Source organism: Balaenoptera acutorostrata, chromosome 19 (genome assembly GCF_949987535.1).
Source record: "Balaenoptera acutorostrata chromosome 19, mBalAcu1.1, whole genome shotgun sequence".
NCBI classification, from domain to species: domain Eukaryota; kingdom Metazoa; phylum Chordata; class Mammalia; order Artiodactyla; family Balaenopteridae; genus Balaenoptera; species Balaenoptera acutorostrata.
The window spans coordinates 59,232,547-59,257,765 of NC_080082.1; the positions used below are offsets into that span (position 1 = coordinate 59,232,547).

Below are 25,219 nucleotides of genomic sequence, written 5' to 3' on the forward strand. Positions count from 1 at the left end.
TCTGCCCTCTCCCCCATGTAACACTTTATTCAGTCAAAGATCAGCAATGGCTGCTACAACCATGTGAGAGATGAGGTGGTTGGGGAACAGTGGCAAAGTCTCTCTGCTTAGATTACCAAGGAGAAAATGTACTTTTACAAGGAGAGATCTATCAGTTAGCCCCTTGATCAGGTGGTCAAACTCAGCATCATAATAGTGGGGCTCTCTGACATTATTGCACCTCCAGAGGTGATGCAATATGAAGTCCGCAGTATCACCAGGGAAACATTATTGCCAAAAATGCTCAACGTTAGTCTATTCAAACCTCAGACTCAATTTCCATTTTATAGGCAAAACAGAGGTTGTGGAACACACTAAACACCATGAGGAAACAATCAGACAAATCCAGAATGTGGGACATTCTACTGGAAACTGGTCTGAACTCTGGGGAAAAACCAACAAAATATGGGAAAAAAAGTGTGTGTGGGTGTGCACGTGTGTGTGTGTCTGTATTCTATATTAAAAGAGAATAAAGAGACATGACAAGCAAATACATTGCATGAAACTTGATTGGCTCCTGGTTCAGATTAAAACAAAATACTAGTGGGTCAATTGGGAAAATCTGAATAGGGACTGGATAAACTTTCTAAGAGGTGAAACTAGTTCTGTGGTTATGTAGAAGAATGCCTTTTTCTTAGGAGATGCATGGTGAAGTATTTAGAGGTGCAGTGCCGCAGCAATTTACTTTCCAGTGGTACAGAAAAAAAAACATTATTAAGGCAGGTTTAGCTTTATTTTCTTTAGACTTTTTATTTTGAAATAATTCTAGAATTATGGAAAAGCTCCAAAAAAAAAATAGTTCAGAGTTCCCATATACATACATAAAGCAAATATGTCAAAATATTTTTAACATATTAGTCATTTAAATGTTGTAATAATTTCTGTATTATTAAACAGCCAATTGCATCTATCAAAAAAACTTAAAATATTTACTTCTTACAGGTCTACAGGGCCCTAAATAACATGGCCACCAGTTCTCTGCTCTCTTGGCCAACAACCTGGGATTCCTGCCATCATTCCTAAGTCAGGGCCTTTGCACTTGCTGTTTATCCCGCCCCGATCTCCTAATCCCGCCCCGATCTCCTTTCCATCGGGCCTTTGTTCAAATGTCACCTCTTCAGAAGAGCCTTCCATTATCCTTTCTAACATAGCTCCTCTTTCACTGCCAACACCCTACTCTCCCCTATTTTTCTTTATTGTGCTGGCCACTATATGAAATTAAATTTATTTTTTAAAATGCCTTTATTGTCTCCCTCAGTACAATGCAAGCTCCAAAAAGGAAAAGACTTTGCTTTAGTCACGTGCTATATCCCAGAGTCCAAACAAGGCCGAGCACACATTGAGCGCTCGATGAATAGTTTACTGATTTAATAGGTTAGGCAATCACACCGTTCACAGAGGGATTCTTTGCCAAACGGCGGAAGGGTAAAGCGCCCTACATAACGATACACGCATGCGCGCAAGATCCGGGAAGTGTGTTAGGGAAAGGGGTGGAGCATAGAGAGGAGTCTCGCGGACAGAGGCGGTTGGATCCCAGAGCGCGAGGGGGAAGAAGACGGCTTGGGGCGAAGCGCGCGTGCGCACTGTGACCACCAGCATGCCGCGGCAAAGGCGTTTAAGGTACCGGAAGGCGGGGTAGTGGTCTTGCGCGTGCGCAGTGCCCACGGCGGCCCCAGGCTCCCCGTGTGTGAGTTGTGATGGACTCGCGCAGCGCGTGCGCAGTGCAAACGGCGGAGGGATTTGATGCTGGTTCCACCCCTTGCCCTGTCGCGAGCCGAAGCCGCGCGGGCTCGTGAGCAGCGGCCTGGTACGCGCGGTAGGCGAGCGACAGAGACTGAGGGACGCGGACGCCGCCAGAGTCGAAACCAGAGCAGGATTATCTGCTGCTGAGGGGCCGCCGCAGCCGCCGCGAGCCCCCGGACCGTCGCTAGGCCGAGGAGGGCGCCGCGCGGCGGGTGAATGCGACTTAGTGGCCTTACCGGGTGTGGGGCCGCTACCCACAAGCCCCTGCGGTGTGCCCCAGTCCCTTCCCCGCGGTTGGGTCCCCTTCCCGCGCCACTGCCACAGCACCTTTTTGCACCCCTTATCCAGAGTTCTCTGGTCACTTAGGCCCTCTTCCCATAGTCCCCCTTCTCCTCAGCGGCCACTTACCCACAGGCCCTTGCGGTGTGTTGCCTTTTTTCCTCGCCTCCACCGACCCTTACCCATAATTCATTTCGCCTGTGGGGCCCAGATCTGTTACCCACAACTCCCAGGCTTGAGGTTTGCTACTTTTGATCCCCTTCCTTGATCGGAGACTTTCTGCGACCCTCGCCCCATAACCTGTTATCCAAGGAATGGGACCACCAGCCGCCACTGCCTTGGACCTCCTTTCTCAGGATCCTTGATGCCCCCACATGCCCCCAGGGACCCTCAGCCCCGCAGTTCCTTGCTCAGGACTTTGAGACTTAACTACTCAGAAACCCTTTTTCAGTCTTTGTTTCCCTTACCGGCTTTGCCCCACCTTCTCACAGCCTTCCCTCCAAAACCGGCTTTCTCATTCAGATTTATTCCTTTCCCCTGTGGCTTAGGAGCACTCTGTGCCCCTACAGAACTTGTTCTGATACTGAGATTTTGCCCCTATTTCTCTCTTTCCTTGGAAGTCAAGAGGTTATAGGGGCCTCATCTCTCCCAGCCCACCCTCATATAATGTGGTCCTGCTTCTGCTCTTAGACTTGGCAAGATGACCCAGTTCCTGCCACCCAACCTTCTGGCTCTCTTTGCTCCCCGTGACCCCATCCCGTACCTGCCACCCCTGGAGAAACTGCCACATGAAAAACACCACAATCAACCTTACTGTGGCATTGCGCCATACATCCGAGAGTTTGAGGTGAGTTCACTGAGCAGACTTGGACTGGGTTGGGTTCTGGAGGCCGTGGGGCTGGACTGGGGAGTCCAGTCCCTGGCCAATTTTCCAGCTGGGTGATTTAGGCAGGTGACTTTTATGCTCAGTTTCCCAGTCTTGCTTGGGGTTGATAATGCATCCCTTGTTGGTTTTTGTGGAAGTTCCGTAACTACCAGTTGAGGATTCAAGCTCTCGAGTTAGGTAGACCTTGGCACACCATTTATCAGCTGTGTGACCTTGGGCAAGTGGTGCATCCTCGTAGTGCTTTGATCGCTTCATCTACAGCAAGGGGATATTAGTATCTTTGCTGTAATATTGACGGAGAAATAACTGGAAGTTTTATGTCACGGGGCTTGATACTAAGCAGTCAGCAAATGTCAATATTTATTATTATATTTACCATTTTTGTCACTAACAGGGTGATATTTGTAAAGGGTTAGCACCAGGTGATGGGCTGCTTAAGACCGTGGGCTTGAGAATTTCAGGATAAACTTGAATAAATGACTTGGGCTCTTGGGCCTTAGTTTTTTCATTTGTGAAATTGAGATAACAACTTCCACCTCTTAAGGTGTATCAGAGAATACCTGAGAAATGCTGCCAGAAGTCAGAAGAAGAAAGTTCTGGCATCGAGTGGGAAAGGGGAGATGGAGGAAGTTGCAGAGCAGAAGTTAGTAGCGAGATGACAGAAGATTGGCTCTTTAGTGGGATTTGCCACCCTCATTGAACTGGTACTTGGAAAATGTTGTTCGCCAGTTACACTAATTTAATCGCTACAGGCCAGTGGCAGACATGGGTTATGTGCCAGTTACTATTTGATGAGAGCTTGCTGAGGCCTTCAGGAACTGCTCTGGTCCTCAGAAGGTGTCCAGTTGTTTACGTCTGAGCACTGCGCTGTCAGCTCCTTTTGCTTCAGGCCTGGTCCCGATTCCTGTTTATGACAGAGGACAAATATGTTGCAGGTTGATGTTCTTGATAAATACAAGAGAGTTTCTTTCATTTTTCTAGTATTTTTAGAGAAAGACTACAAAGTAAAAAATCAAAATTTTTTTATTAAGTTCAACGGGCATAAAACTCCTCTGTCAGATTGCTGTAGAAGTTTCTGAATACCAATTCCTGGTTTCTCTACTTCTCTTGTCGCAGACCAGTAACAGTTCACAGATAGCATTGGTCCATGGACCGTGCTTTGATCTGCGCCTGGGAACTGTCCATGTTTGTTTGTGTGCGCGTGTGTGTAAACACGCAGGGGAGCGTGGCCAAGATATTTATTATTTCCTGGCTGGGTGTCTCATGCTGTTGTCCCCTGTCCCTCCCACCCTGTCACCTCTTATTGTTCCCAGGACCCTCGAGATGCCCCTCCTCCAACTCGAGCAGAAACTCGGGAGGAGCGCATGGAGAGGAAGGTATGTAGTGTCTGCCTTCTGGCCCCACATCCTTTTTTGCCTCTTTCTTCAGGATGTTCCCTGACATCAGGGCACTTCTGTCTGTATTCAGTTGTCTACCTTTCTCCTGACAGAGACGGGAAAAGATTGAGCGGCGACAGCAGGAAGTCGAGACAGAGCTAAAAATGTGTAAGTCTCTCCTTCCTCGTTTCATCTCTCGTTCAAGCACTCCTGTGTTTCTCTCCGCCAGTCCACCCCAAGACTTTAATTTGGGAAAACGGGTTGTCAGTTCACTCTTTTAACCCCACCATTTGCCACGCACTGTACTTGGTTTAGGCATTTAAGCAGGGGAGTGTGGAGTAAGGGTGAGCAGGAAAGGAGCCCGGTACCTTGGGCTGCCTCCTGTAGGGGCCTGGACTTGGAGGGGCTCCCACAGCCCAGCCAGGTCTCACAGGGCGAGGCAGTGAGGTCCCGGCTAGTGAGGCAGTTCTGGCTCCACCTTAGCTCCCTGATCCTTGGACTGCGGATGTTTCATCTCTTCCAGGTACAGGAGGAATTAGAGTTTGGGATAGGGACCTTGTAGCCATTGACCAGACTTCACAAGAGGGTCGCATATCAACCTCCAATGGCCCTTTCTTGTTAGGGCGAGGCCTTTTTAGTTAGGGCTTGGGTTTTCCTCCTATACTTGTGCGTCTATGGTGAATCACTTCACTCAGAACCTATTCCCTGGAGTGGCCCATTCCTCAGGGAGCTTATGCAAGTGCCTCACAACTGCAAGCTGGGCATCTAAATGAGAGCTGTCTGAGCCCTGACTCTCACTGCCTTCCTGTCTTTTCTTGGATGCCTCAAGGGCATCTCAAACTCAGTGTCCAAACCACAATCAGGATTTCCTCTCCCCAACAACCTGGTCTTTGGATGTTTCCTTTGCTGGAACATGGTCATCCAGCTTTGCAAATCATGACCTCAGTCATGGCCACCCAGTTTGCTTTTAACAACTTTTCCTTGCTATTTCCCCAGCTTGTCACCAAAACGTATCCCTGTCACAAATCTGAGCCTTCTCTCTGTGTCCACCACCCAGGGCCCCTCTAGCCTGGACACGCAGTCTAATGTCTAACGGGGTTTACCTGCATCTCTGTCCCCGCCAGGTTCTGGAGGGCTTTTTTTTTTTTTTTTTTTTTAATCTGTGCTGCACAGCCTGTGGGATCTTAGTTCCCTGACCAGGGATCGAACTCTCACCCTCTGCATTGGAAGTGCAAAGTCTTAACCACTGGACTGCCAGGGAAGTTCCCTCTGTGGGGCTTTTTAAAATACAACTCTGATTGTACCTTTCTCTGCTAACACCCTTTTGGCGGGGGAGGGCGCGCCGCACGGCCTGCAGAATCCTAGTTCCCTAACCAGGGATTGAACCCAGGCCCTCGGCAGTGAAAGCGCAGAGTCCTAACCACTGGACCGCCAGGGAATTCCCACACAGCCTCCTTTTGCTTTCAGCAAAAAGACCAGAGTCCCTTCCCTGCCCACTGAGGATGCATTCTACCCATGCTCCCCTCCCCTCCTGCTCCAGCCAACACTGGCCTCTTCTCATGCCTCTTCCTTCCCAGATGGTCTCCTGTCACTGGGTCTTTGCCTGGGCTGTTCCCTTGGTCTCACATGATATTTGGTTTATATGGAGCTGCCCTTCGTGTCTCTGTCAGCGTCTCTCCTCAAGGAAGCCTTTCGTGACTTGCTTGCTCTGGTCCGAGTCCCCATGTACATTGAAAGCCCTGAGTCCTGCTGCAGGTTGGTCACTTCAGTCTGCAGGAAGGATTCATTGGTGAATATCTATCTTACATTGGTTCATAGTTGCTCCAGGAAGGCAGGGTTTGGATGGAATTTGCTCACCATTGTGGCCCCAGCTCCTGTAGGACCTGGCTCACAGAACTGTTGGCAGCAGGTAACTTGGGAAACCTTTCAGCTCTGCTGCTGGGGCACAGACCTTGTAGTCTGTCCCACATGAGTTGTTTGTTTTAATCTTATTGGAGTATAATTGCTTTACAATGTTGTGTTAGTTTCTGTTGTAGAACAAAGTGAATCAATTATAAGTATACATATATCCCCATATCCTCTCCCTCTTGAGCCTCCCTCCCATCCTCCCTGTCCCACCCCTCTAGGTAGTCACAGAGCATCGAGCTGATCTCCCTGTGCTATGCAGCAGCTTCCCACTAGCTACCTATTTTACATTTGGTAGCGTATATATGTCAATGCTACTCTCTCACTTTGTTCCAGCTGCCCCTTCCCCGCCCCCCCGGCCCGTGTCTTCAAGTCCGTTCTCTACGTCTGCATCTTTATTCCTGCCCTGCCACTAGGTTCATCAGTACTGGTTTTTTTTAGATTCCATATATGTGCGTTAGCATACGCTGTTTGTTTTTCTCTTTCTGACTTACTTCACTTTGTATGACAGGCTCTAGGTCCATCCACCTCATTACAAATAACTCAATTTTGTTCCTTTTTATGGCTGAGTAATATTCTATTGTATATATGTGCCACATCTTCTTTATCCATTCATCTCTGACCCACCTGAGTTTTAACCCCACCTCTGCCACTTACAGCTGTGTGGCCTTGGATAAGTCACTTCTCCTGTTGGAAATTGTTTTCCACACTTTAAAAATGGGATCCTGGCGTGTTAAACAATACTGAGGATGCAGTCAATCAAATTTAGAATGTGGGAAATTGTATAGGACAAACATGTGATCCAGTTTCTTTAACAAATGTTAAAAGGGGGGCAGGGGGCAGGGAGTGAACCAAATGGATTAAACAGTCAAAAGGTGCCTCAGCCAAATGGTAAGTGTGGAGCTTGTTTGGATCCTGATTTAAATGAGCCAGCTGTAAAAATCTAGTTTTGAAACAGTCAAGGACATTTGAACACTGGGTCTTAGTGAAGTTAAGGAATTAATGTTAACTTTTTAAGTCGTAATAGCAGTACTGTTGTTACTTTTTTTTTTTTTTTTAGTCTTTATTAGCAACTACAGTGGTATATCTGGGGTTTGACTTAAAATCCTGGTGGGGTTAGAGATGTAACAAGTGTAGCCATGTGGTGATAGTTGAAGCTGGTTCAGAGGGGTTCGTTACACTGTTCTCTGTTTCCTTAAGTGTTTGAACTTCCCTGTGAAAGAAAAGGAAAAGAAAAGGATGGGTCAAGTATAGTAGGGTTTCTCTGCCCCTGAGAGCCTCCATCCCCAAGTACAGAAACTTGCTGTGCCTTGTCACAGTTAACAGCTACCATTCGAGGGGACCTTGCTCCTTGCTGAACACTTGATGTATTGAATATGTCATGATTTTGACTTAACAGCTTCCAAGTGCAGCAGGGGTTATTGCTCCCGCTTTTAAGACAGAAGATGGAGGTTTGTGGAGGCCGGGTATGTTTAGCAAGAGCAAGAGTTCTGAGATACTTTCTTCGCCATCTAAAAGCCTAATGAGTTTCCTCAGCTCCCCAGTCCAGTCCTTTGAGCCCCTGCTCTGGGCTACTACCTACATAATCCCTTTAACCAAGGATTTCCCAAGGGCAGAGTTGCCAGCGGAGCGGAGTGGAGTGAGGGTGTGTGCATGGTGACTGGTGAGCTCCTCTTCAACTTCAGTTCATTGTCACCCTCTTGTAGCTCAGATACGTGCGTCCTGTTGGCTCAGCTGCACGAGCTTTTACCTGTGGTCACACTTCTGAGCCTCTTGGTTAAGCAAAAACTATAGAGGCTCGTGTGGTGTGCCTGGGGTGGTTTCCCCTTTTGTCTGCCGGGCACCTCCGGGCTGCCCATCAGGAAGCTCAGCGCTCTGCTGTCTGGCCTCCGTCCACTCTGCCAGGCAGTGATCGGGGTCCCACTTTACTGCTCCTGCTGTACCTGTTAGACCACCTGCTGCCTGGTGGTGTGAGGTTTATTTCCTGTTAAATACAACTTCAGATCAAATGTTATCTCAGTGAGGCCTTTCCTGACCTTCCCATTAAAATTCTTCTCTCCATCTCTCTGCTATTACCGGATAGAACTAGATGGTTGCCTTATTTACCTTGTTTATCTTCAGCCTCCCTCCAGTAACAGATGAGCTCCAAGAAGGCAGGCATATTTTTTGTCTTTGTTGAATCCCCAGCACCTATGGGAGTTTCAGGCACAAAGTGCTTAATATCTGTTGGGTGAATGGATGCAGATTGAGACATTTGGGCACAGAAAATTACAACCCAAAGGGATGCGGTTTGGTGAGGAAGTGAGGGGCAGGCACAAAGATGGAGTTGTTTTCAAAGGCTACCATCAGTTTCCAGGTAGTCATTCCCTTAAATTTGGGTTCAGTCTTCTGTTTTCCAAGAAATTCCCTAAAGTCGTCCTGAACTTAGTTTATGTCTGCAGCCATCCTCTCTCATGGGAAACAGATCTATGACCTTTAATTCTCTGGCTTCTCTGAGAAGCTAACACGCGGGGGTTCAGCCTGGGGCCTGGGCTGTGAGGTCAGGCTGGGATGTAAAGCTGAGCTTGGCCTCTCTGCTGTCTGACACTTTTCCTCTTCCATGCCTCAGGGGTTGGTTGTATTTCCATTTGCAAAATGATGGTAAATAAGTCTCAGCCTCCAGCAGTGTCTGAGCCTAATTATGTGTTCAATAAATTATTAATGTTATTCTTTTTCTCACATTCTCATAGAATATGGCAAGTTCTTCAGAAAGTAGCACTGTATTGTAGAAGAACCGCCTCCACTGGCAATGGGCAGGGTGCCTTTGGGGCCCTGGCAGGAGTCAAGAGCCATTGTGTGTGCTGGGGCCACCATACTTGGTGAAAAAGACTTCTTTCTTCCCAGGCCTGACCCATCAGAATCACCTATGGAGTTGGTTTTGTAATAAGAGTCTGGTTTCTGTCCGTGGAGATGATTATTCCTCAGTGGTCTGGCGGTAGTAAGGCTGGGAGTAAGAATCTGACCCGCCTCTTGTGGGCTCCAGCGCCAGCCGTGGGTTCCTCCCTGAGGCCACAGGGCATAGGGCAGAAAGCAGGGCTTGGCCTCTGCTAGGCTTCCACTCCCAGTCTTAGGGTTGCCTGATCTCAGGTTTCCCCTGGGGCTGCAGTTGCAGGCCCTGCCTGTGGGTGGCACTGTGGCCGTGCAGGTGAGAGAGGAAGCTCAGCGCCTGGAGGGATCAGGCTGCTTCTCCAGAGATGCCCCTTTGGGCTTAGTTACACCTGCGAGGGACCTGGGCCTCAGGATACATACGTCTGAAATGGCAGTTCGGCTGGCCCCCGTCCTGTCAGCTTGAAGTCAGTCTTACGCCCTCCCTTCGTCAGCCTAAATCAGCCACTTAGATGAAGGCTGCTGTGCTTCGGGGAAACCAGGGCTCGGAGGGGCATGCCCAAGGTGGCCAGGTGACCAAAAGTTCTGGGTCTCTGCCCGTCGGTCTGTTTCTGTCTCGCTCTACGATACTGTTGGCACCTTCTACTTAGAAATTCTCTTTTTCCTGCACAGGGGACCCTCACAATGATCCCAATGCTCAGGGTGATGCCTTCAAGACTCTCTTTGTGGCTAGAGTGGTGAGTCCCCAGCTCCCAATCCCTGGAGCCCCAGAGGAGTCTTGGAACCCTGGACTGCTGAGAGCTTGGGTGTGGGCAGTAGACTAGGTCCCGGGGATGTTCTGAGGGCTTCTCCCACTTAACTTCATTTCTGTCTCCTTGTAGAACTATGACACGACAGAATCCAAGCTCCGGAGAGAGTTTGAGGTGTACGGACCCATCAAAAGAGTGAGTGGACTGGGGCACGGGGAGTTTGAGTTGGATGTGTGTGGAGGGAGGGAGGAGGCTGGCTCCCAGCCCTGAGGATGCATTGCCTCGTTTCTGGCTTCGGAGTCCATGGCCTGGGTTTCTATCCTGACTGCACTTCCATGCGGTAGACTTGGGACAGCAGAAGGACAGCAAAGAGGTAGTGACTACTTGCTGCTGATTTAGAGCACAGGTCGGCAAACTACAAAGTTGGTTTTTGTAAATAAAGTTTTGTTGGTATCCAGCCAGGCCCATTTGTTTACTGTTGTTTGCGGCTGCTATTGCCATAAGGCAGAGTCGGTCGGGGCAGTTGCGAAAGAGACTGTATGGCTCTCAGAGCTGGAAATATCTGCTGTCTTCTCTATACCTTTATAGAAAATGTATGTTGATTCTTGTTTTAGAGCAAGGCTTCATGTTTAACTGACATTTCTTCATTTAATTTAAAAGTCACTTAAATGCTCTGGGCTGTAGCAAGGGCTTGAGGTCATCGTGCACATAAACTGCGAAGCCCAGGGCCATAAGAGCAGCAGTCACTCTGGGTCCTTGAAGGGATGGAGAGAGGGTCTGAGGTGTCTGTCACTGGCATCACCCAGCCCAGGGCCTGGCATACGGGCTGTGTGATTGACAGGGTGGGATTTCCCTGTGTCAGAGCTGACCTCTGCCCCCCAGATACACATGGTCTACAGTAAGCGGTCAGGAAAGCCCCGGGGCTATGCCTTCATCGAGTATGAACACGAGCGAGACATGCATTGTGAGTACCTCCCGCCTGCACCCTGCCCTCTGACCCTCTCTCTTCTCTGCTGCCCCAGCCCCTTCCCGTCGTCTGTCCCCACCCCCCTCCCTGCCAAACCTGACATTAGCAATGTCTCTCTCCTCCTCCCTCTGTTTCTGATATATCTTTTTTTTTTTTATATACGTGTTTTTTTAAAAACAAAAACCAAAATCCCCCACAACGTGTGTGTGTGTGTGAACCCGGGGAGGTAAGTGTCACACGTTGAACCTCAGGGGCAAGGAGGGAGCCGGGCGGCGGCTGGGGCTAGCGGGAGGTGGGGGGAGGGGTCGGAGTTTCGGGGAGCCTCTCCCCGTCCCCCCCTCCCCCCGGAGTTGGGGGCGGCCAGGTTAGAATGAGGACTGGCCTTTGAACCTGCCCTCTCTTCCCCCAGCTGAGCTGGGGCTGGGCCACCTGACCCTCCGCCTCCCCACCCCGGCCCCCGCCCTGCTCCTCAGCGGGCAGTGGGCCGGTTGGCGTGTTCAGCGCCTGCCCCCACGTCTCCAGAGCCCCCTTTGAGGCCGCGGCGGCATCCACGTGGGCAGGGATGGGTGGGTGGGGGCGGGCAGGGCTGCGGCGTGTCCAGGGGCCGCCGTATTAATTGACTGTTCTTATTGTCACTGCAGCCACCACGCAGCTGGCTTGCAGCTGATGCTTACGCTCCCCTTACAACACCTCAGTGTATGGTTGGTATAAGGGTTTGTATCATGGGTAAGATCATTCAGCACCGCACACCAGCCCAGCTTAGCCAGGCAGCTCAGGAGCAGCGAGGCACCCCTCTTCCCATCCCCAGCCGCCCCCTCAGCCTCCCCGCACCCAGAGCCCTTTCCTCGTTTGGGTGCCCTTGGTCCCATCTGCCCCCCATCCATCTGCTCTCCAGTAATCCTGCTGATCCCAGGAGGGGAAAGATGAACCCCGACGGGAAAGGCAGCCGGCCTCTCCAGCTGGGCTCGACCCAGCCCCCTGACTTACCTGGCCTCATGACGTCAGTGGCAAGGTGGCGGGAATACTGAAGACGGGGTGCACGGGGACCAGGGCTCCATATGGAACCCTTCAGCCCTCCGCTCCCTGCCCCTGCGCCTGCGCGGGGCTGTCACTGTGGTGGCCCTGGAGAATCGTTTTGCTTGCTAGATTTGGGGTGCTCTGCCCCCTTCCTGTTGCCTTATCATGGTTGAGGCCTCCCGAGAGGCCGTGGAGCCCAGCGGCCCAGCTGCTCTCCAGAGTGCATGGGATTGGGGACTGGGGTGCGGGAGGGTTCGAGTGACAGGCCGTAAACAGCAGAAGGTGGTGTAGATTTTCCTGAAGACCCTTCCACTGTCTAGAGACCTAAGAGAGGGAGAGAGAGTGAAGCCTAGAAATACACACGTCACATGTTTTCTCTGCTGTTACTCCCGGGTTGGGCCTCTTCTGGGGTTTGGGACACAACCAGAGCAGGGTTCCTTTGCTTGACGGTGTTCCCAGTCCTTAACTTCCTTTCCCTACCACCCTCCTCTGGGTTCAGGGGCCAAGCGGCCCCTCCGCCTCAGATCATGGGCAGCACTCCATCTCCTGGACCCCCAAGGCTGTCCCCTTGGGTGCCAGCCTTTGGGCTGAAGCAGGTGGTGGGAGGGAGTGTGGAGTTCGAGGTGGAGAAGTCATTCCACGTGCTGAGAGGGGGTGGGCGTGTGCCTAGTTCAGCATGGACTTTATTGGGGAAAGGTGAAGGTGGACAGGTTTGCTAAGGCCTCCCTAGCCTTCTTTTTAAAATCAAACTAGATAGTCCCACGGCTTTCCAGCTCCCAGACTTGATGTTAACCCTTGTCTCCCCCTCTTTCAAGGCCTCCGTAAGGTTTCTTTGGGGTCCACCACTTCCTCTGCCTGTCTCCAGGTGGCGCAGGAGATGTGGTCCCTCTCCCCTTCCGTGGCTCCCTAGATCCCTTCCCTGTAGCTTTAGCTGACCCCGTGGTGGTGGGTGTGGGGTCTGTGCGCGTGCTCAGGTAAGCTTGGGGGCTCCAGGTAAGCGGTCCCGTGTCCCCCCCCGGGAAGCCCGCCTCCTCGCCAGGCCCCCAGGAGTTGCCGAGCCCCCCCCATCCCGCTCGGTTTGGACACCCGCAAGGCCGGCATCGGTAAATGGCACCTTTTTCTCTTCCTCTGGTTGTTATTTGGGGGGGAGAGGGCTGGGGCGGGGCCGGGTATTGTGGCTGGTTGAGGACAACCCCCTAGGCCAGGGCTGGGGGTGGGAAATAGAGACTTTTTTGGCCTTCCCGACAGCCCCACGTGAGACAGGCCGGGGATCAGGCCTGTGCTTTGCTGTGCCCTGCCCGAGAGCAGGACATGCCTCTCCCCGCATCTCCCCCTCTACTCCTCACCCTTCCCGAGAGGCTCAGGCTGGGCTTGGCCTCCCGGCGTGCGTTGAGCTGGGGGTGTGGAGTGAGATGGGACAGGGGCCGGGGTTGGGTGGCAGTCATCTCAGGTAAGGCAGGAATGTTCAGTAGCACCGCACATCTCCCGTGCCTCCCTCCACTTGCCCTCTCCCCCGCCTGCTGTAGGGGGCCCCTCCAGGCCCCTGGGAGCACCATAACCCGCCCTTCTGCTCCCTGCCATCTCCTAAAGATTTCTCCCACCCCCTTCTGGTTCATTTTCTGTTCTGATGTCTGTTCCCCCCACGCTCACCCTCCCCCCAAAAAAAACCACAGAAAAAGGAAACCGGTGTGAACTGGGGTGCAGAGCGGCCCGGCCGGGCCTCCTCCCCCAGCATGATGTTTTAGGGTGCATGCCTGGGGTTGTGGAGGAACCCTCCCCCACAGCAGAGTCCAGCCTTGAGTTAACCTCCAGTTTCTTTGCAGCGACTTTGGCCACCTTGGCGGGAGGGGGCTGCTCTGTCGAGTGGGAGTAGGAGTGGCCTGGGAGCCCAGGGGGTGGCGAGGGTCAGGATGGTGCCTGGGAGTGGTCTCGCCCCCAATAGCGATTGGGGGTTGGTAAGGAAGCAGGTGCTGAGACGGAGCAGGCCCCTCCTGGTTTGGGGGAGGGTTGGTCTGGCTGTCAGTTGCCTGGCTGGCTGGTGGGCGTGTGTCTGTGTGTGCGCGTGTGTAAGTGTGTGGATGGGGACACGGCTGGGGGGTGGGGATGCCACAGAGCTGGGCCTTAGCCTGACTAGAGGACCCTCTGGGGACTCCTCCCCCCCTCCCCCTCCCCCTCCCCACATCTGTTGCAGCCGCTTACAAGCACGCAGACGGCAAGAAGATTGATGGCAGGAGAGTCCTCGTGGACGTGGAGAGGGGCCGCACCGTGAAGGGCTGGAGGCCCCGGCGGCTAGGTGAGCACATCCTGCTCAGGCTGGGCTCGGGGTCCTGCCGGCTGCTTTCTCACCTCTCTTTTCTGTACCCTCTGCTGCTTTCTGTCTTCTCTTCCTCTGCTAGCTGCTCACATGCTCTCTCCCTGTCTAGCTCAGCCTTTCTCGTCACCATCTTTTCTCCTGGTCTAGTTTCTTACTCTGGGTTACTAGTTAGGAGCAAGAGTACTGACGTTGAGAAGCCAGTCTGGAGTCGGATTCCAGCTTACGTAATTCCTGGCTGGTGGATTTTCCCTTCTTCCTGCCTCATTTTCCTCATCCTGGAAAGTGGGAATAACGGCAAGAGTTCAGTGAGCTCAGCATCTCAGTTAGCCAGCTTGGCAAGTGGCCTACGGTCGGGCTTGTGAAAGTCACTCTCTCATCCACTTACACTTTGCTCCTGCTCATTTGTTCATTAATTCATTGATTCAGCAAACGCCAGTTTGATCACCAGCTGTGTACCAGGCTTCTAGTCAAGAGCAAGACATACATAGATAGCCTCTGCCCTCAGAGACTCCTGCATTCAGCCCCCCCACTCTCTGTCTCTAATTTGTAAGTCGCCATCTCAGTCAAGGTCAGTTTGGTAGCAAGCACCAGAAATACATTTGAGCTTCCTAAAGCATAAAGGGGCCTTGTTGATACAGAATCCCAGTGTCTTGCAGCCCAGAGACAGGCGATGCCTGTGGGCCTCAAGAGGACCTGGTAGCCAAACCTGAACGGTCAAGAGCCACCTTTGGCATTTCTGCAGCTTACTTCTGCCTTGTTCGCTGTTCGTGTGGACTGGTCTCTACTGTGTCTCTCCGCACTGGCCCAGTGTGGCATTCCACAGCCCAGTCCTGGATGAGTCTCTCTACGTTACGGGGCGGGTGTATCTAAGTGGCTCAGCATTGGACGTGGACCTGGGGCTGAGGTCCTGCCATCCAAACATGGCTATTGAGGACCAACTCCTATGAGGGTGAGTGACACAGTTGTCAGAGAAAATGATCTTCCCTGTGCAGACACCCCAGGTGGGTCCAGTACCCTCTGCTCTTATTTCTGCCTCCCAGCCCGCTGTTGTGATGCTTGACTTGCCTTTGCTGAGTAGACCACACACTCAAGTCTGCTGAGTCTCTGAACTTAACATACGGGTTCTTATCTCACTCTGGTTTCTCTGGGTTGGAGCGAGTCCTTCAGAGTCTGCTGTTTCCGACTTTCTGATGCTGATACCTGGTGCATCTTGACCCAGTGCATTGCTACATGCAAAAAAATACATTTAACCCAAACAGAAGTTTTATGAAACAGTAATTATCTTTTCTACAGGCAGTATGTACTAGTATTTTATATTCTGTTGCTTTATTATTATTATTATTTTTAATATATTGGTTGCAACCAATCACATTTAATGATGTGATCCATTGCTGGGTTGTGACCTGAAAATTGAGAACACTAGTCTCTTCTGCCCTATACCTGTGATATTCCAGAAGCCTGGTCGGTTGCTTGTCCCTATTTGAATGTCTTTGATACCCAGGCCGCCTCTTTTCCTTTTTCACCCTCGTTGCTGAAAGTCATTCCTTACATGGAACCCCAGCCCACCTCGCCGAAGCTTCCTTCCAGGCAGTGTGGGGCAGAAGCGTGCGTGAGAGGGCAGCTTCCTGCGTCTCAGCTCTGCCCTTGCTTGCAGAGTCACCCCGGGCAGGTGGCTTTATCTAAGAATGTTTCCCCATCTGAAGAAGGAGACCATCCGCTACTCCTTATAGTTGTTCAGTCATTTGACTGCTTGCTGCACATACGATTTTATATCCTGGATGCTGTACCACGTACAGTTACAGCGAGCAGAGCCAGACATCGTCCTGACTTTGATGGTGCGTTACAGGCTGGTGGGAGAGGCAGCCGTTAACTCACTCATGTACATGTAAAATCGGAAACTCCACGTGAAGTTCTGAGAAGGAAATGCATGTGAGTCGTGGAGAACGGCTTCATCTGGTAGGTCAGGGCAGGCTTACTGAGGAAGCACTGTTTGGGTTAATGTGTGAAGGGTAAGTAGCAGTTAACTAGACAAGGGAAATGAGATTCTAGGGAAAGAGGTGAATGATCCCAAAAACTGGGGCAGGAAGGAAATGGAGACCATGAGGAGATTGGGAAATGCCTAGGACATGAAGAGCCAGGGTGCCTTGCTCTAGAGACGGGAAGGAGCCAGCCATCTGCCTGACGTTGCCTTTAGGCTGTGGGGAGCCATTGATGGCTTTGGAGCAGATCACGTTTTCTGCTAGGCCATTGCCGTGCCTTCGGGTGAGGGTGAGGATGGCTGGAAGAGAGGATTTGCCAGGAGGCTGTGTGGCGTCTGTAGTGGTGAAGATGGTGGGCTTTGGAGTCGATAACAGGTGCTCCCAGCTCACGCTGCGGAAGTCCTCTGATCTCTGCAGAGCGTGCGTGTCATGTTAGAGAAGTGCGGCAGAAGGTCCTCACAGCACCTGGCCCCGTAGGCGCCGGCAGAGGTGCTTGGTGGCCTTCGCCGCGCTCTTTGCCGCCCCTCGCTCGCCCTGCTGTGGGCCCCGCCCGGACTGACCCGCTGTGGTCTGCCCCCGCCCCCAGGAGGTGGCCTAGGCGGAACCCGGAGAGGGGGCGCTGACGTCAACATCCGGCACTCCGGCCGGGACGACACCTCCCGCTACGATGAGAGGTGAGATTGGGCAGCCGGTGTCCTGGGACGGGGGCGGTCAGCGGGGGAGCCCTGCCGCAAACCTCTGCCCACCTTCTCCAGGCCCGGCCCCTCCCCGCTTCCCCACAGGGACCGGGACCGGGACCGCGAGCGGGAGCGCAGGGAGCGGAGCCGCGAGCGAGACAAGGAGCGAGAACGACGACGCTCCCGCTCTCGGGACCGGCGGCGGCGCTCGCGGAGTCGTGACAAGGAGGAGCGGCGGCGCTCCAGGGAGCGGAGCAAGGACAAGGACCGGGATCGGAAGCGGCGAAGCAGCCGGAGCCGTGAGCGGGCGCGGCGGGAGCGGGAACGCAAGGAGGAGCTGCGAGGCGGCGGCGGTGGCGGCGACATGGCAGAGCCCTCCGAGGCCGGCGACGCGCCCCCTGATGATGGGCCTCCCGGGGAGCTGGGTCCTGACGGCCCCGACGGCCCGGAGGAGAAGGGCCGGGATCGGGATCGGGAGCGGCGTCGGAGCCACCGGAGCGAGCGGGAGCGGCGCCGGGACCGCGATCGCGAGCGCGATCGGGAGCACAAGCGGGGGGAGCGGGGTGGTGAACGGGGCAGGGATGAGGCCCGAGGTGGGGCGGGTGGCGGTGGCCAGGACAACGGGCTGGAGGGCCTGGGCAGCGACGGCCGAGACATGTACATGGAGTCCGAGGGAGGTGACGGGTACCTGGCTCCAGAGAACGGGTATTTGATGGAGGCTGCGCCAGAGTGAAGAGGGCCTCCCACCGGTGGCTTGGACGTGTTCCTACCCTCCCAGTTGCTGTCATCCTCTCCCCAAACCTTCTTGGTCACCACCTAAGTTTGCCAGCCAAGGGTAGGAGTCTCCTTATTTGTTCTGGTCTCTTGGATTTAAAAATAAAGTTAATTTCTTGTTGATAATGGGCATTTGGTTTTTTCACTGCCCTTCCTTCCCTAGAAGAGTGTCACCTTCTGCCTTTTGATAGCCCTACTTTGGTTGGTTTTGACTTCAGCTTTATGACTTAAGGCTGGGGCTAGCCCCAGTACGCCAGAGCTGTTTCAGATGGGATAAGGAAGCCCTCCCTAAGGGTCCTTGATCCCTTTGTATCTTTCTTTCCTTTTTTACATCTCTCCCACACATCCCTCATGCGTCTGTTCATACCCCTATCTTGGTGCGGGGATGGGGTTTAGGCATTAGAATACTCAGTGGAAGCTACGGCTTTGTGTGAAAGGGAAGCTGTTAGTCTGAGTTGGAGAGCAGGAAGAAGGGTGAGGAAATGAAACATGAGAGCAACATATAAAAGACAAAACATTCTCTAACACCATAGACAGAAATAAACTCAATGGCTTAAAGACCTAAAGGTAAGACCGGATACTAAAAAACTCCTAGAGGAAAACATAGGCAGAACACACTTCGCCATAAATCGCATTGAAATTTTTTTGGTTCTGACTCCTAGAGTAATAGAAACAAAAGCAAAAATAAACAATTGGAACCTAATTAAAAGCTTTTACACAGCAAAGGAAAGAAACAAAATGAAAAGACAACCTATGGAATGGGAGAAAATATTTGCAAATGATGTGACCGACAAGGGATTAATTTCCAAAATATACAAACAGCTCATACAGCTCAATATAACAAATACAAACAACCCAGTCAAAAATGGGCAGAAGATCAAAATAGACATTTCTCCAAAGAAGACAGAGATGGCCAACAGGCACAGGTAAAGATGCTCAACATCACATTGCTAATTTAGAGAAATGCAAATCAACCACAATGAGAGATCACCTCACACCAGTCAGAATGGCCATCACCAAAAGTCTACAAATAAATGCTGGAGAGGGTGTGGAGCAAGGGGAACCCTCCCACACTGTTGGTGGGAATGTAAATTGGTGAAGCCACTATGGAGAACAGTATGGAGGTTTCTTAAAAAACTAAAAATAGAGTCACCACATGATCCAGCAATCCCTGAGCATATATCTGGAGAAAACTCTTAACTTGAAAAGACACATGTACCCCAATGTTCATAGCAGGACTATTTACAATAGCTGAGGGAATTCCTTGGCGATACAGTGGTTAGGACTCAGCCTCCACTGCAGGGAGCATGGGTTTGATCCCTGGCTGGGGAGATCCTGCTTGCTGCGTGGCGGGGAGCTAAGATCACACAAGCCTTGGGGCCAAAAACCAGTAAAGACTTTAAAAATGGTCCATGTCAAAAAAAAAAAAAAAAAAGATGTGGTCTATATATTCCATGGAATATTACTCAGCCATAAAAAAAGAATGAAATAATGTCGTTTGCAGCAACATGGATGGACCTAGAGATTATCATACTAAGTGAAGTAAATCAGAAAGAGGAAGATAGATAGCATTATGATAATGCTTATATGTGGGATTTTTTAAAATGATACAAATGAACTTATGTACAAAACAGAAATAGACTCACAGACATAGAGAACAAACTTACAGTTATCAACGGGGAAAGGGGGAGGGATAAATTAGGAATTTGGGATTAACAGATACACACTCCTATACAGAAAATAAACAACAAGGACCTACTGCATAACTCAGGGAACTATACTCAGTATCTTGTAATAACCTATAATGGAGGGACTTCCCCGGTGGCTCAGTGGTTAAGAATCCGCCTGCCAATGCAGGGGACACGGGTTCGAGCCCTGGTCCGGGAAGATCCCACATGCTGCGGAGCAACTAAGCCTGTGCGCCACAACTACTGAGCCTGTGCTCTAGAGCCCGTGAGCCACAACTACTGAGCCGGCGTGCCACAACTACCGAAGCCCGCGTGCCTAGAGCCTGTGCTCTGCAGCAAGAGAGGCCACCGCAACGAGAAGCCCACGCACCACAACGAAGAGTAGCCCCTGCTCGCCACAACTAGAGAAAGCCCACGCGCAGCAACAAAGACCCAACGCAGCCAAAAAAAGAAAAAAGCCTATAACGGAAAAGAATCTGAAAAAGAATACATATATATGTACAACTGAATCACTTTGCTGCACATCTGAAACATTGTAATCAACTATACTTCAATTTAAAGAAAAGATGCAAGAAGATTTGGGTAGAGCAGAAAGTCCTCGGAGGGTCAGGACAGAAAACAGCATACGGCTCATGATGGCAGGTTCACCATCTGCGTTTTTACTCCATGCTTCGTAATGATAGTAGAGGAGTAACAAAACGAGAGATTCCATGAGCAGTGGAGATGTCAACACACTTCTGGACTAAAGATGAAACAGGACGATGGTGAGAACACTTCAGTCTGCTGACCACTTGAGAAGGAAGCCATCCATCAGCCTTGCAGAACCCTACAGATGCTCAAGATTATGACTCCAGGTATAACAAGGGTAGACGACTCGAGTAGGATTTGTACACAGAAAAATCGCCCTCTGTTTCAGCAGTCAGGATGCCTAGGAGCCAGGCATTTGCTGCCTAGGCAAATATAAGACTTACTTTTTTGTCTTTTATAAGTTTCTCAGCCTCAAGGCAAACTTGGTCTGATAAACCAGAGGCAGTCTGTCATGTGATCTGACTGACATACAGCAAGATTCTAGCACGCTTTAAAAAAATTTTTTTTTAAATTTATTTTTGGCTGCGTTGGGTCTTCGTTGCTGCACGCGGGCTTTCTCAAGTTGCGGAGAGCGGGGGCCACTCTTCGCTGCGGTGCGCAGGCTTCTCATTGCGGTGGCTTCTCTTGCTGCGGAGCACGGGCTCTAGCTGCGCGGGTTTCAGCAACCATGGCTCGCGGGCTCTAGAGCGCAGGCTCAGTAGTTGTGGCCCACGGGCCCAGTTGTTCCGCGGCATGTGGGATCCTCCCGGACTAGGGCTCGAACCCGTGTCCCCCACATTGGCAGGTGGATTCTTAACCACTGTGCCACCAGGGAAGTCCTCTAGCATGCTTTTTAACTGCCTCAGTTTTTATAAGCATATAACCAAAGATCCCAGACATTTGAAAAAATTCTGCCAAGAGGGACCACAAGATAAATAGAGAAACTGGTCCGAGAGGAAACAATTTAGGGAATAAAAGAACTTAATACTTCTAGTGTATTTTCATAGATATCCCAGATGTTGAAGCCAGACTTCTGGGCTTGGCTATGCAGAACAACCCATTTTGGACTAGCCTGGCACAGGCCAGTTATATAAAGACTGGACAAAACACATACAAGTAACTTGTGAAAGGCTTTGGGGAACAACGAATGTAGGCCAGACTTGAGGGGAAAGGAAAGCATACAGAGGTGAACTTCATATTTACTCTTGCTTTTTCTTTCAGGACATTTGCCAGTTTAGTGTGGCAGAATAGACTCAGAAAGTGGTGGAAAACTCTCAGTGGTGGAATAAACTCAGACAGTGGCAGTCTTCGACTGGGCTGAGTTCACGGAGGTTGGACCAGACACTTGGGACTTGAGGGTGAAATTCCCAGGTGGGGCATTGAGCCCCAGAATGCACGTGCAAACTTCCCTCCAGGCATCTGCCAACTCCTAAGCTGCTCGTTGTGGCGAGACCCCCAAGGGTCTCATCGGAAAGCAATAATGGAGGCTAAGTTACTGAGGAGAGAGCTGAGCAGCCACACGGTCCTAGGGGAGACAGGTTGAGGTTCAAAGCCTCTATGGTTTTTACTACCAATGCTTATTAGCATCTATTCAAAGAGAAAAACAGTAGACAACAGAAACAGACCCAGGGCTTCCCTGGTGGCACAGTGGTTAAGAAGCCACCTGCCAATGCAGGGGACACGGGTTCGAGCCCTGGTCCGGGAAGATCCCACATGCCGCGGAGCAACTAAGCCCGTGCACCACAACTACTGAGCCTGCGCTCTAAAGCCCACGAGCCACAACTACTGAGCCCATGTGCCACAACTACTGAAGTCCGTGCGCCTAGAACCTGAGCTCTGGCAACAAGAGAAGCCACCACAGTGAGAAGCCCGCGCACCACAAGGAAGAGCAGCCCCGGCTCGCCGCAACTAGAGAAAGCCCGCGCACAGCAATGAAGACCCAACGCAGCCAAAAATAAATAAATTAATTAATTAATTAAAAAAAAAAAAGAAACAGACCTAGACTTGATTCCAATGTTGGAATTATCAGAGACTGAAATAACTATGTTCCCAAAGGAAAAGATGGAGAACTTGAAGAGATCTTTAGGGGACTTCCCTGGTGGTCCACTGGGTAAGACTCCACACTCCCAGTGCAGGGGGCCCAGGTTCGATCCCTGGTCAGGGAACTGAAACCCGCATGCCGCTACTAAGAGTCCGCATGCCACAACTAAGAAGTCAACAAAGATCCCACGTGCTGCAACTAAGACCTGGCAAAGCCAGAATCAATCAATCAATATTTTCAAAAAAATTTTTAAAAGAGATCTTTAAATTAAAAAATTTTAAAGTTTAACAGGAATCTTTAAAAAAATAATCAAATGGAAATTTTAGAACTGGAAAACAGCAGCTGAAATTAACTAGTAGATGCATTTGGTAGTTGATTAGATACTAGAAATGCTAAGGGAAAAAAAGAGGAACTTTCTTGAAGGAGAAATCTCACAATCTTGTTTTTTTCTTTGCCTGCACCGCACGGCTTGTGGGATGTCAGTTCCCTGACCAGGGATTGAACCCGTGCCACCTGCAATGGAAGCATGGAGCCCTAACCACTGGATGGCCAGGGAATTCCCTCCACAATCTTTTTAGGAAGTTAACTGAGGATATACTTTACCAAAATGAGAGACTTAAAAGAGAGGTTCCAGTTCAGCAGAGCAGTGGAGGGAAATCCCAGGATGGCAGTTTCTAGAGAGCATTTGGTCCAGATTGGGGTCAGAGGATTGAAGTTTCCAAGGAGCTTCAGGACAAAAAGACTCAGTAATATATCTTGTGATGGAGAGTTTGAAAGAAATTAAGAATGTGATGAAGGGGCTTCCCTGGTGGCACAGTGGTTAAGAATCTGCCTGCCAATGCAGGGGACACGGGTTTGAGCCCTGGTCCGGGAAGATCCCACATGCCGCGGAGCAACTAAGCCCGTGTGCCACAACTACTGAGCCTGCGCTCTAGAGCCCGTGCTCCGCAACAAGAGAAGCCACTGCAGTGAGAAGCCTGCGCATCTCAACGAAGAGTAGCTCCCGCTCGCCGCAACTAGAGAAAGCCTGTGCGCAGCAACAAGACCCAACACAGCCAAAAATAAATAAATTAAATACATTAATTAAAAAAAAGGAATGTGATGAAGGAGACAAAAGTAGATAGACATTACAGAAAAAAACAGAAGCTGTTCAAGAAAGGAAATGTAATCACAGGATAACATTTGAGCTCTACAGCAAACAGTAAGTACTTAGACATAAGGTGAGCGCTTTATTGATTGACCTAAAAACTGGTACCATAAAGCTACCATGGGAAGAGAGGGGAAAGGTTGTAAGAGCAGAAAATCAATGTGTAATATATTGCTAACATCTAAAATTGAAAAATTGAGAAATGGTATGTTACTTAGCTGCAGAAGCAACTAGCTGATGAAACATCTACACCTTGTTGCCTCTTACAGTGGGGAGAGTTAGGACAGGGACAGGGGCTGGTGCTTTTCATTATTCGTCCTTCTGTATTATTTGATTTTGTTTTTTTTTAAATAAATTTATTTATTTTATTTATTTATTTTTGGCTGTGTTGGGTCTTCGTTGCTGTGCGTGGGCTTTCTCTAGTTGCGGCGAGCGGGGGCTACTCTTCCTTGCGGTGCGCCGGCTTCTCATTGCGGTGGCTTCTCTTGTTGCGGAGCACGGGCTCTAGGCGCGCGGGCTTCAGTAGTTGTGGCACGTGGGCTCAGTTGTTGTGGCTCGTGGGCTCTAGAGCGCAGGCTCAGTAGTTGTGGCGCACGGGCTTAGTTGCTCCGCGGCATGTGGGATCTTCCCGGACCAGGGCTCGAACCCGTGTCCCCTGCATTGGCAGGCGGATTCTTAACCACTGCGCCACCAGGGAAGCCCTGATTTTGTTTTTAACTCTGTAACTACGTTATTTTTTTTGTTAAAATAAGAGAAATATACTAGGAAGGAGAGGGATAGACAAACCTACTCTAGTCCTCTCACTTTGCAAAAGCCTTTTTCTGGACTCCATCCCACTAATGGTGAAGTTAACTGAGGATATACTTTACCCATCCAGCTGATGGTAAAGCAACAACCAGACTTCTCCAGCCTTGTCTACATCTACATTTCTTTAGAGCATCTGATACCACTGCCAACTTCTTTTTTCAGAAACACTCTCTTCTCAGGACTTCCCTGGTGGCCCAGTGGTAAAGAATCTGCCTTCCAGTGCAGGGGACGTGGGTTCGATCCCTGGTCAGGGAACTAAGATACCACATGCCACGGGGCAACTAAGCCCACACGCGTCAACTACTGAGCTCATGCACCTCAACTAGAGAGCCTGTGCGCCCCAAACTACAGAGCCCACGCACTCTGGAGCCCCCACGCCACAAATAGAGAGAGAAAACCCGCACGCCACAACTAGAGAGAAGCCTGCGCACCGCAACGAAGAGCCCGCGTGCAGCAACTAAGACCCGAGGCAGCCAAAAATTAATAAATAAATAAAATAAATAAAATATTTTAAAAAATTCTTATGGTTTCTCCCACCTGGGGTTTCCTCCTACATTTCTGGCCATTCTTTGTCTTCTTCCTGAATTTTAAATGTTACGAGTTTTGAGGACTCAGTTCTAGGTCCTCTTCACTCTATATTCTCTTGCCTCCAGCTTTCTTGTCCATGCTTATGGCTTTATTTACCACCTTCGCCCAAATTCTCAAAACTGCTTGCAGGCCTTGGATACTGCACAGGCTCTTCAAAGTCAAAATATCCACTATCCCTCCACCAGCATAGACCATCATAGCAAAAGGCCTCACAAGCACCTTAATATCCCCTTCTCCTCCACCTCCCAGTCCTCATATGCAGTTAAGACACGTCCAAACATTTCCAAATCTGTCCACTTATCCTCCATGCCTCTGCCCTGGTCTCAGCCATCACGGGATTACTGGGATAGCCTCCTGCTCTGTCCCCCTGCTTCCGCTCTTGCTCGCATCCAATCCAGTCTCCACACAGTGTCCACAGTAATCTTAAAATACACATTTGAATATCACATTTTACTCTTAGGAGTTACCATGGAGTCCAAAATCCTCAGCGTGAGTATGCCAACACACAAGGCTGTGCATCAGCTGTATCCTGCCAACTTTTCACCTTCATCATAAACCACTCCAATCCTTACGCTGTTATCCAGCCACGTGGGCTCCTTCTGCCTGGAAAGTGACCCACGCCCCACCTCCTGATGATCTTACCTCCAAGGGCTCTATGTCAGTGTCCTTCGTAGATCATCACCTCCCCACTCCCAGTTCTGATCACAGCCATAGTTGGTTGTCTACCCTGCCCCCCCGCCCACCCATAGACTAAGCTCCGGGAGGGCAGTGGGCTTATCTGCCCTGCTCACCATCGTGTCCATGATCTTGG

General features: G+C 50.7%; 1 protein-coding gene across 2 annotated transcripts; it reads left to right on the forward strand.

Moving 5' to 3' along the window:
* The first annotated feature begins 1,754 nt into the window (after window positions 1-1,754).
* Window positions 1,755-17,696, forward strand: SNRNP70 (small nuclear ribonucleoprotein U1 subunit 70). Of its 2 annotated transcripts, none has more exons than XM_057534173.1 (10): window positions 1,755-1,994; window positions 2,752-2,908; window positions 4,261-4,323; window positions 4,437-4,491; window positions 9,766-9,830; window positions 9,975-10,037; window positions 10,725-10,806; window positions 14,018-14,119; window positions 16,706-16,793; window positions 16,902-17,696. In XM_057534173.1, exons 2-10 carry the CDS (start codon window positions 2,762-2,764, stop codon window positions 17,527-17,529), a joined length of 1,293 nt encoding a protein of 430 aa, XP_057390156.1. In that variant the 5' UTR covers window positions 1,755-1,994; window positions 2,752-2,761; the 3' UTR covers window positions 17,530-17,696. The 2 variants fall into 2 exon arrangements, with proteins under 2 accessions (XP_057390156.1, XP_057390155.1); XM_057534172.1 differs by having other exon boundaries at window positions 1,757-1,994; window positions 16,875-17,696.
* The last annotated feature ends 7,523 nt before the right edge of the window (window positions 17,697-25,219 follow it).

What these genes read in the sequence shown, in the direction of transcription:
- SNRNP70 (XM_057534172.1), top strand. Translation starts at nt 2,762, where the DNA reads ATGACCCAGTTCCTGCCACCCAACCTTCTGGCTCTCTTTGCTCCCCGT. An exon ending in CGAGACAGAGCTAAAAATGT is followed by an intron (nt 4,492 to 9,765) that starts GTAAGTCTCTCC and finishes TTTCCTGCACAG; the next exon opens with GGGACCCTCACAATGATCCC. An exon ending in CTGGAGGCCCCGGCGGCTAG is followed by an intron (nt 14,120 to 16,705) that starts GTGAGCACATCC and finishes CCCCGCCCCCAG; the next exon opens with GAGGTGGCCTAGGCGGAACC.